At 45.4% G+C, this 11,184-nt stretch overlaps 1 protein-coding gene across 1 annotated transcript; it reads left to right on the forward strand.

Annotated features, from left to right (window-relative positions):
* The first annotated feature begins 884 nt into the window (after positions 1–884).
* ZSCAN21 (zinc finger and SCAN domain containing 21) lies at positions 885–10,125 on the forward strand. The gene is made up of 4 exons (XM_065892859.1): positions 885–912; positions 6,285–6,774; positions 7,068–7,260; positions 8,901–10,125. Exons 2-4 carry the CDS (start codon positions 6,382–6,384, stop codon positions 9,734–9,736), a joined length of 1,422 nt encoding a protein of 473 aa, XP_065748931.1. The 5' UTR covers positions 885–912; positions 6,285–6,381; the 3' UTR covers positions 9,737–10,125.
* Positions 10,126–11,184: the final 1,059 nt, after the last annotated feature.

An 11,184-nucleotide genomic window follows, 5' to 3' on the forward strand; every position in this document is an offset into this window, starting at 1 on the left:
TTGGTACATAGGGGACTCACTGTTGATCTTTTGTATGTCTTTGAATTTTGTTTTTTAATTTAAATGATCATAGAAAACATCAGGGAAAAACGTCTCATCTCTACAAATTTATGGTGCATTCAGACACGGTATTCCCTGCGCAGGCACGTTGCTGTCCCTCAACATGTATGCCTTTTGAGGGACCAGGCAAAAGCAAACTCAGTGAGGGCCAGACGGGGTGGGGCTGAAATCGAAAACATTGAGAATCTACAGTCCCGTAACCTGCAGTTGAGCAACAGCGGCGGGGGAAAAGGTAGGCAAGGACCTCTGTACAAAGTCCTGCAGCATCAGGAGCTTCCGGAAGGCGGCCCCAGAGATTTCTGCCCAGGAAGTTTCGAACCCGCAAAGCCCCAAGGGCACAGCTACTTCAGGTGGATGCCGCCGGGCATCTGAGTGTGATAACTGAATCTCGGGCTTCGTGGGCTAAGCGTGGGGCTCTGTCCATAAATGGGGACCGAGTTCTCACGCGGTGACCGGCCTGAGGGTCACAGGGGAACCGGCCTCTGAAGTCCACGAGGAGGACCGAGGCCGCCGCGCCGAGCCCACGCCTCTCCTTGGCCCGGGGCGTCGGGGGCGGAGGGCGGAAACCGCCAAGACTTCATCTGGTCAACCCCTCCTTGGTTAAAAAAAAGAAGGAATGGGAAAGAGGTCCCCGCCTGCTCACGTTGCGAGGGCGCCTCCACTAGTCACTTTCGCTCCTCAGCCTCCCGAGTACCCGAGACACCGAGATGCCAAAAAAGACCTCCCAACTTCCTAGAGGGGCCTCTGCGGCCCCGCACAGCTCTCCGCGGGCGGGGCTATGACGCACTTCCGGCTGCGTCGGCGGCGGTGCGCGTCGAGGTGTTCCAGCGGCCCCAGTGGATTTTACTCACGGTAAGCCTCCCGCTCCCGGTTTCGCGTGGCGGGCGGAAGCGGGAGTGTCCGCCGAAGGGTGCGGGGAGATACGGGTGGGTTAGGCAGCTGTGGCCTGTGGGGACTCCCCAGACCGGTCCTGGGAGGGTGGTGGGAGGAGCCCCCAGTCCCTGCCCAGCCACAGACGGCGGAGGCGTTTGCTCCCTTGAAAGCATTCCCCCCCCACACCGCGCACACCCCCAGGGGTTTAAAAAGGTGAAAGTTGGTTTCTTTCGTGTTCCAGAGCAGTTTTCCTCTGCGCTCCCTGAGCCGAACGGCCCGTCAGTCTGAGCGGGGCTGCTTTCTCTTTTTCCCTGGCTCTCGGTAGGCGGTCCGAATTAAAGGCTAATTGATAAGAATTCGCCCGAGGGGGTTGGGGACCTCGTGTGAGAAACTGGGCCTCAGAAGTCCTGGGTAGTATCTGTTCCAAGGGAGGGAATAGGGAGGGCTTTGTTCAGGTTAGAAAGCACGTAACAGGGATCTGCTCCAGTTTGGAAACACATTTTTAGAGGACCATTTATTTATAAATAGTTTGTCAAGAGAAAGATGATCTGGTGAGTGAGGTACTTGGAAACCTCTTGTATAAGGAGCAATTGAAAGAACTGTGAAGAAAAGAGAGCTGTTTTCAGGTATTGGAAGCCTACAACGGAGAAAGTAAGTTTTGGTCTAGGACCAAACTAGGATCAGTGAAGAAAGAAGATAAAAAGTGATGCAGAATTTGGCGCAGTTTAAAGAAAACCTGTAACAATTAGAACTGTCCAGCAGTAGAAATCTGTGCCTCATGAATTATCAAGTTTGCCTGCGTAGGAGTTTTCAGGTACAGAATGAGTATGTCAGAAGCATTCTAGCATTAATTGGTAAGTCGTGTTAAATTGTTAGACTGTAATAATTTGGTTTATTTATGCCTCATCTTGTTCTAGAATGGATTTGGGGCACTTTGATAAGGGCATATAAGCTTTGGGAAATCGGCATAAAAGAGGGGGAAAAAACCTCGGAACAGAACAAAGGCCTCTGCTTGAAGTAGACCATGAACTTTTCCTTGATGGGCCTCTCGTGCTAAACATTCTAGCGAGCTTAAAACAGTTCACTGTGGTTGAAGACAGTGTGAGTAATGAAGCCTCTGTTTTCTATTCACATGCTTTTTTATTTTATAAGCACCTTATTAAGAAAAATTCAAAAGCTAAGACCTTGAGGGCATCCCTAAATGAACCTTTAGACAAACTCAACATGACCAGTGCGGTCATGACCAATACTGGCTTTGCTAGAGGCAGACAAGAGACAAGGAGATCTGAGAGGCAACAGGGGCTGAAATCTTTGAGACCTTGTTGGCCTTGTGATGATTTTGGCTTTTAATCTGTATGACACACAAAGCCTTGAAAGGTGTGAGCAGAGGAATGATGTGATCTGACTTGTATTTAACAGGCAACAGATGATGGACTGGTGGGACAGCAGTGCTGGAGGTAGTGAACTCTGAATCTCTTAGTTGTAGAGATTTGCTCATGAATTGTGTGCAGAATGTGAAGGAGGAGTTGGGTCCCCAGGTTTTTTTGGTCTGGAAAAAATGGTGGAGTTGCCATTAACTAAGATGAGCAGCTTTGCGTGAAAGATGGAAAGTACAGTTTCAGGCGTGTTAAGCTTGAGATGCCACTGGACATGCTGGTGGCAACGTCAAGTGGGTAGTTTGTTGTGTGAGTCTGGAGTTCAGAAGAGAGGTCCAGGCTGCAGGTAAATTGGCGGCTGTTGAGTATATAGATGGTACTTAAAGCCACGTGACTGGATGAACTCTCCAAAGAGAGTGAGTACAGTTAGGAAGAAGGCTTCAAGCATCCAGCCCTCCACTTGTTTGTGGCCTTGCTGAGGCATGAATTTGAATTGTGGGCACTGCAAAACTGGTGTGCTAGAATAAGCCACTGAGCTATTGAGCCAGCCCAGCCAGTTGCCCAGCAGCAACATCTAGGGAAATTTTCTTCTTTAATTATGACTATGTATGTATTTTGCAAAGGCGATTGTGTGATATAGTGGCATCTGTGAGTTTGAACTCGCCAACTTCTGGGAACAGATCCCATGTGAACGTGATACAGGGCACTCACTGTTTAATGCCTCCTGTGCTGGGTTATAACTCCTAGTGTCTTGCAGAGTTTCCCAGGCTGGATCCCAGAAGCTGAGCAGTCTTTCCTGTTCTTGGGGTGCCCTCCTCTGAAGAGAGTGAGAAATTTTGTAGCCAGTTATGTTACAAAGTTATTCCAACACTTAGGAGGTCCACTTGAAAGGATTTCTAAGGAATGCTCCCAGCGCTACTACATCTATATTTAGGTTATTTTAGCCTTTGGTGCTAATGCCTTTATTTTAAGAGACTAGATGACAGTGCTTCCCAACCCCCCACCCCCCCACCCCCCGCTCAGTTTTCAAGTAATTCTGAACTTGGGAGCTTCATAGTGTACTGGGTGCAGAGGACAGCATAAACGAGTGCTCAGTGCTGATGCTGGTCCACTGTGTTGGAATACCTGTTGGCACCTCATAGGATGCTTCAGAATTTGGGTACGGTAGAGGGGAGTCCCAGCTAGCATCCCAAGAGTTCTGAACTAATTAGCAGCTGATAATTATTGACTTTCTCGTAAAAGCAAGGTTAGGTATTGAGGTTTTATTCCTAGAACCCCACTTCCTATATTTTTTTAATTACCAAAATTGATTAGAAAAATAAAGGGGAAGAGTCATATAAAATACATGTTTTTAATACATATTTACTAAATGTGTGAAACTAAACATCTGATTTAAAAGCTGTAACATAAATGTACCTTTTTTGGAAGGTTCTGCATGGGCTGGAATTGCTGCTTTTTTGTTTTACTGGGTTTCTTTTTTTGAAGGGCATGGAATTTGGGCATTAGAAGTAAAATCTGTTTTATTTATTAAAAACTGCTTATGATTCCTTTGGAGATTTTATGATTTTCTGGCTACAAAAGTAATAATACCCATTATAGAAAATGTAGGAAATAAAAAAAAGACTTTAAAAAATTGAAATCATTCATAATTCTGTAACCCAGAAATATCACTGTTCGTGTTTTTATCTTTTTCCTTCATTGTGATTGTGTGTATATTATGAGTGTGTGTGCAAGATGATATTTCAAGTGCTCTCAAGCCAGATCCATGGAGATTGACACGCATGTTAGAAATTAGCATACTCAACTTTTTAAATGCCTTAGCTTTAGATTATCTGCAACTCCTGTTCCCTCGTCTTCAGCTTTTATAAGCCATTTATACATCCTTTTTATGTTCTCTACCATTGTTATCAATATAATTTCATGTAATGAACACCCACATAGATTTTTTACGTGTTTGGCTCTTTCCTGAGACTGCTGGAGTTTTCTTGGTCTAGATTATCCAGATGCAGTATGGGAGCACCTATGTGACAGGAAAGGTGCTGCTTAGAGTTTGAAAACATGCTCATCAGGAAGGCCAGTCACAAGTGTGTAAGATTAATTAACTTATGTAGTTTTCTTTCAGAGTACTATATTTAATGAATGCCAAGAATGATAGACGGATTCTGTTGTCTGTTTACTCACTTCTTTTCCATCTCCCCCACAACTTGAAAGCTGTGTGAGAGTAGGCGTGTATCTGTTTTAGGCATCCCTGCAGTCCTAGCATCGAGCCCATGGCAGGTATTCAGCAAATGTTGAGTGAGTGGATTTCACTTTTTTGGCATATGAAAAAATGGAAGTAATTATATTTACTATAGATGTTTTCAGTATTCTAATGTATCAGCTGACAAATATATATAATATTTAAAAGAAAAAATACTCTTAAACATCTTTTGTATTGTCTATTGTGGTTTAATTTTTCTCTTCAGTTTCCTCTCAGCAGTATGTGTCTCATCAAAAGAAATACCTCTGAAAGAACATAGGTTACTTTTAGTCTAATCTCTTGTCATTCCACTGGTCTTTCTGTGAAAGCTAAACATAAATGGCATTTTAAAACAAGAGTATGCCCTGCTTAAAATGGGTCAAGTGGGGCTTCCCTGGTGGCGCAGTGGTTGGGAGTCCGCCTGCCGATGCAGGGGGCACGGGTTCGTGCCCCGGTCCGGGAAGATCCCACGTGCCGTGGAGAGGCTGGGCCCGAGAGCCTTGGCCGCTGAGCCTGCGCATCCGGAGCCTGTGCTCCGCAGCAGGAGAGGCCACAACAGTGAGAGGCCCGCGTACCACAAAAAAAAAAAAAAAAAAAAAAAAAATGGGTCAAGTGAAGCTCAAATTACATCACTAACTATGCTCAATCATTTAAAAATATGCTAGTTAATTCCAGGCTTCTAACATGATTCCTGGTTATGCTAACTAGCCTGTCATTTGACTAGTAAATTTTTAATGCTAAAGCTAAAAGTTGTAGGTTTAGACAGACTTCATTTGGCCAGTAGATGGCCTGTTGAGATCTCAGGAATTGTAAGATTCTGAAACAGTTTTTGGAGCAAAGTTAATTTAAATTTAGTTTTAAGCTTACACCACAGTGTTTTGTTTTGTTTTTTCCAAATCGAGGTATAGTTGATGTACAATATTATATAAGTTACAAGTGTACAACATAGTGATTCACAATTTTTAAAGATTATACTCCATTTATAGTTATTATAAAATATTGGCTATATTCCCTCTGCTGTACAGTATATCCTTGTAGCTTATTTCTTTTATACATAGTGGATTGTACCTCTTAATTTCCGGCCCTATATCGCCCCTCCCCCATTCTCTCACCCTACTGGTAACCACTGGTTTGTTCTCTGTATCTGTGAGTCTGTTTCTTTTTTATTATATTCACTAGTTTTTTTTATTTTTTAGGTTTTGCATATAAGTGACAATGTACAGTATTTGTCTTTCTCTGTCTGACTTTTCACTAAACATAAATATCCTCCAAGTCCATCCATGTTGTCACAGAAGGCAAAATTTCACTCTTTTTTATGGCTGGCTAGTATACCATTGTGTGTGTGTGTGTGTGTACACGTACACACCCCACATCTTCTTTATCTGTTTATCTGTTGATGGACACTTAGATTGCTTTCATATTTTGATAATTGTAAATAATGCTGCTATGAACATTGGGGTGCATGTATATTTTTGAATTAGTGTTTTCGTTTTCTTCAGACATACATGCAGGAGCGGGGTTGAGCCACAGTGCACTTTTTCAGAGAGTGGAGGCAAAGTCAAATCAAAATAGGATATCCTGAGCTGACTCCAGAAAAATTTGACAGTCATTCTTATATGGTAGTTTTACGATGGCCATAACTTCCACAATTTCCTGTGCTAAAGGTGTGGCTATAAAGACCAAAAAGCATACATACTTTTTCTTTTGGTAATTTTATGGTAACCATATTTTCATAGGTTTAACGTGTAGCCCTAAAGAACCAGAAACCCAAAGGAACCAGTACTCCTGCTACACAGAGCCCCATTTTAGTGACACTGTTTCTGGAGTACCTATATGATGACCAAGGTACTGGGCATGGCCACAGTTCTGGGCCCTAGAACTCCACAAGAGCAGGGGCCTGTGATTGTGAAGGTCGAGGAGGAGGAGAAAGGGAAGCGCCTTCCCAGCTTGGAGACATTCCGCCAGCGCTTCAGGCAGTTTGGGTACCATGACACCCCTGGCCCTCGGGAGGCCCTCAGCCAGCTCCGGGTGCTCTGCTGTGAGTGGCTGCGGCCTGAGATTCACACCAAGGAGCAGATCCTGGAGCTGCTGGTGCTGGAGCAGTTCCTGACCATCCTGCCCCAGGAGCTCCAGGCCTGGGTGCAGGAGCACTGCCCGGAGAGCGCTGAAGAGGCCGTCACTCTCCTGGAAGATCTGGAGCGAGAGCTGGATGAGCCAGCACAGCAGGTAGGCTGGGGAGACCTTTTACTCTGTGAGGTCGGAAGCGTAGCAGTCCAGGCAGGAGTGGGTTTGTTCACACACTGAGAATAACTGAATGGACCTTCCGCTGAGTTAGACCATGTTTCCTCCTATTTTCCTTCTGCTGTCCTATATGGAATTAGGGAATTACCCTTGGGAGTTGAATGGGATGGATGCTTTTCTCTTTCCTAGAGGTTCTACATAGCTGTCCTGAGGTTTTCTTTTGTTCTGGTTCTTAAAGTGAGCTGTGCACAGACCCAGCCATTCCTAATTGTCTCTAGGCCTCACCACCTCCCAGTGAACAGAAACAGTGGTGGGAGAAGATGGCATCCTCAGGAACAGTGGAGGAATCCCTGAGCAGCCCGCAGCCACGGTCTGTGGAGACCAGTTACAAATATGAGTCTTGGGGGCCCCTCTACATCCAAGAGACTGGTGAAGAGGAGGACTTCGCTCCAGAGCTGAGAAAGATTCAAGGTAGGACCATCTGTCAGGCCCCAACTCGGTGCCCGGGCCTTTGTGGTTGAAGAAACACTCGTCCTAATTCCTGGTTGTGAGGTGGCCCCCCTAGGCTGACTCAGCTGGTCTGGCTGACAAGGCAGAATGAGTTCCTTTCCTCCCTCAGGTGTGTCTCAGTCGGTCCTGGCGTGGGAACAGATGACACGCTCGTAAATGGAGAGTTGAAGTGAGTTTAGTAAGGGGACTGTTCATGGAAGCGAGAACAGCTTGAATGAATCAGTAAGAGGTGGTGCTGGTTCATTTGTTAATGACTTAGTGAACCTGCTGTGATCAGTTCGGGATTATGCAGAAATGGTCCTGGTAATTTCTTTTTCAACTTATGCCTCATTAAGCTGTTTTAAATGTTTAATCTTTCTTAAGTTATTTACTTCCCACACATAGTTCATGGCAACTTGAGGGGAAATCTGTACGTGTAGCCAAGTGACTGCTCATCATAGGGACTGGAAGGGATTTTAGCTGCTGCTTCAGTCAGCAGTGGACAGTGAGGAGGGGCTGAGCCTAGAAGCAGCTGGTAGAGAGAAGGGAAATAGATGGTGGGTGGAGAGAGAGACAGGGACGAGGAGAAAGTGGCTTAGAGGAAAGTACCTTGTTGACTGAGGCTTCTGGACTTGCGGAGGGATGACAGTTCTCAAAGGGAGCCCATTTTTCAGTGTGAATTTCTCTTACTCTCCTTTTCTGTGTATGTGGATGGTTAGGTGGATTTTTTTTTTTTTTTTTTTGGTACGCGGGCCTCTCACTGTTGTGGCCTCTCCCGTTGCGGAGCACAGGCTCCGGATGCACAGGCTCAGCGGCCATGGCTCACAGGCCCAGCCGCTCCGCGGCATGTGGGATCTTCCCGGACCGGGGCACGAACCCGTGTCCCCTGCATCGGCAGGTGGACTCTCAACCACTGCGCCACCAGGGAAGCCCTAGGTGGACTTTTAAGAGGTGTGACTGCCTTGTGAAGTGCTCTAAAAAAGCTAAGCTGCTTCAGTCTGGTTTTGACAGTTACTTTATAACTAAGAGAATGATAAGACATAGCCAATGTAGGTGAAATGATGAGAGTTAAACCCTCGTGGGGGTTAAGTACTGTCATTCAAATTAGTAAGGATCTGGGACTAGAATGATTATAAGTGGACCAAACGTTCTCTTTTATTGCTTTTATATTCAGCTTTTGTGAGAATAAGGATTTTGTGAGTTTGCCACTAGCCTCTTCTCCCTTAATTATCCTTTTTATTTTCCTTTATCAACTTTGACCCTTCCACAGTCTTTCTTTCTTGTTTCTTTCTACCTGAGCATCACCCAGCTCCTTTGCTGCTGTCTCAGTATGCTTGGTTTTGCCTAATTGCCCTCTATACCCGAAGTTCTCCTGGCAGAGAACACCATGTACTTCTCATACCATGATAGCTTCTGGCAGGGGGCTTGCGTGAAAGTTTGGCATCGTAAACTAGATCTGATAATGACTTATTTGTATCAGTGTGATACTGTAACTTCATAGAGCAATATTTGGTTATCCCTTAGAATCCATCAGTGTCACCTGGTGATTCTATTTCTCATTTAACAGTTTCTTCTCATGACAGGAAACAACTGACATGTCCTTATTCTACTTACTGTTTCAGATCGTAAGTCGAACACCCAGAATGAGGAATCAACAGATAAGCAGGAAAGTTCTGAAGAATTTCACGCAGAAGGATTCAGAAGGGATTCTATTCCCATGATTATTGCCAACAAATGTGAGGCCAGGTTAGAAAGGCAGTGGGTTAACCTGGAAAAGGGAAGAGGAACAAAAATTCCTCTCCAAGACAAAGGTCCCTCAAAAGGTAGAGAAGTAATGACTAAACCTGCCGCAGCAGAGAGACGTTACATATGTGCTGAGTGTGGGAAAGCCTTTAGTAATAGCTCAAATCTCACTAAACACCGGAGAACACACACTGGGGAGAAACCGTATGTGTGCACCAAATGTGGGAAAGCTTTCAGCCACAGCTCCAACCTGACCCTTCACTACAGAACACACTTGGTGGACCGGCCCTATGACTGTAAGTGTGGAAAAGCCTTCGGTCAGAGCTCGGACCTCCTTAAACATCAGCGAATGCACACTGAAGAGGCTCCTTACCAGTGTAAAGATTGCGGCAAAGCCTTCAGCGGGAAAGGCAGCCTCATTCGACACTATCGAATACACACTGGGGAGAAGCCGTATCAGTGTAACGAGTGTGGGAAGAGCTTTAGTCAGCACGCGGGTCTTAGTTCTCACCAGAGACTCCACACTGGAGAGAAGCCGTATAAATGTAAGGAGTGTGGGAAAGCCTTCAACCACAGCTCCAATTTTAATAAACACCATAGAATCCATACCGGGGAAAAGCCCTATTGGTGTAATAATTGTGGGAAAACCTTCTGTAGTAAGTCCAATCTTTCCAAACATCAGAGAGTCCACACTGCAGAGGGAGAAGGGCCTTAACTGTCAGGTATGCTCTCTTGATGGTTTTTGTTTTTTTAACTTCAGAATGTGAATGCTAGGGAGAAAGCCCAGTAATTGCAATGTAAACTCGGGGGTAGATTTCGTTTCACTCGACGTCGAGGGGACAGTGAGAGCTCAGGCGGGGACACGGCGGGTTCCTCACCTGCCCGCTGGCTGCAGCAGGGTCCCCTCACCGCACTTCGAGTCCCATAAACCATGCGGACATTGCCTTTTGTATAGTTAAAGTGCTGTGTATCCGGTATAATTAAGGAGGAAACATTAAAACTGTTTAACTGTTTTAACATATATTCAAGAATTATGATTTGTAAAGAAATGAGCCATGTTGAACACAGTTTAATCCGATTCAGAATAAACTTAAAACATCTTGTGATGCCTCAGGACTATTTTATTAAAAAATTGTGTGTTAGTTATTCAGCACTATTCTAGAGAGGAAACTTCCTGCTGGTTTTGCTTTTGGAAGATTTGGATTTGGGGTAAACAGAGCTTTCGGCGATTGCGAGTGTGTGTGAGGAAGTTGCAGCAGGGTGGCTGCAGCTTAGTCTTCATCGTGCTTTTCCTGTGCACAGAACACGTTTTTCCAGCATTTGGGAGCATTTTGTCAGCCTCATGCTCTTGGGGCGTGTATACTCGTGTCCCTGCCGAAGTCTGTGAAAATCTGACTCCTTGAGAAGCTTCCTACTAAATTCTAGAAGCCAATAATACACACTATGATTACCTTAAATCCATCCTGTTTTTTTCCCTGTGACTGCAAACTCTTTGATTTAAGGTATGGCTTTTGGCCAGTTGGTCCTCCTGTTACCTGGAAACCCAACAACTTCACTCTTTGCTCCTATCATTTGCTTATCTTCATGTTGTGAGTTTTTTCCACCTCTTATTAGTAGTCACTGAAACCTCTCTGCTGCTGCAGCCCTAGTGGTCACGCAAACCTGACATGCCAGGATTGGGGACAGCAAGAAAGTGTCATGTCTAGTACCAGTTCTGATCGCTGGAAACTGCCTCGTATGCCATCCTGGGATCAGATTAAACTACAGGTAATGAGTCTGTGTAGCAGCCAAAATATTAGGGCGGCGGAAGTGGGGTCATTACTGAAAAAGAACCAACAGTGCTTGAAATCTGAAGGGTTCTCACTGTTCTGGTGGCCTGCTGACGATCTGGACATCCCTGCCAGCTCCTTTGACTGGACATTTCGTGTGAGCCATCCTGTTTGTATATTAACCCTCCCGGAGGCCCGCAGAGAATTTAGTGATTAGGTGGCAGCTGACTATCTGTAGGGCCCCCTCCGAAACTGCTCCAGATGAAGGCTGAGGAGCCTACTGAGCCCTCGTCCTCCTCTGGTGAGAGTGGACTGGGCCCCCCATCTGTCCTGCCACTCACCTTCCTGATTCTGTGCAGTGGTAGTTTCTGATGGGTGTTGCTGTGACGCAAAG

This window comes from Phocoena phocoena, chromosome 15 (genome assembly GCF_963924675.1).
Source record: "Phocoena phocoena chromosome 15, mPhoPho1.1, whole genome shotgun sequence".
In the NCBI taxonomy this organism is placed as follows: Eukaryota; Metazoa; Chordata; class Mammalia; order Artiodactyla; family Phocoenidae; genus Phocoena; species Phocoena phocoena.

Excerpts from the sequence above, each read along its gene's own strand:
- ZSCAN21 (XM_065892859.1), top strand. The coding sequence starts at position 6,382 with ATGATGACCAAGGTACTGGGCATGGCCACAGTTCTGGGCCCTAGAACT. Across the intron at positions 6,775-7,067 it reads TGGATGAGCCAGCACAGCAG|GCCTCACCACCTCCCAGTGA; the intron begins GTAGGCTGGGGA and ends AATTGTCTCTAG. Across the intron at positions 7,261-8,900 it reads AGAGCTGAGAAAGATTCAAG|ATCGTAAGTCGAACACCCAG; the intron begins GTAGGACCATCT and ends TTACTGTTTCAG.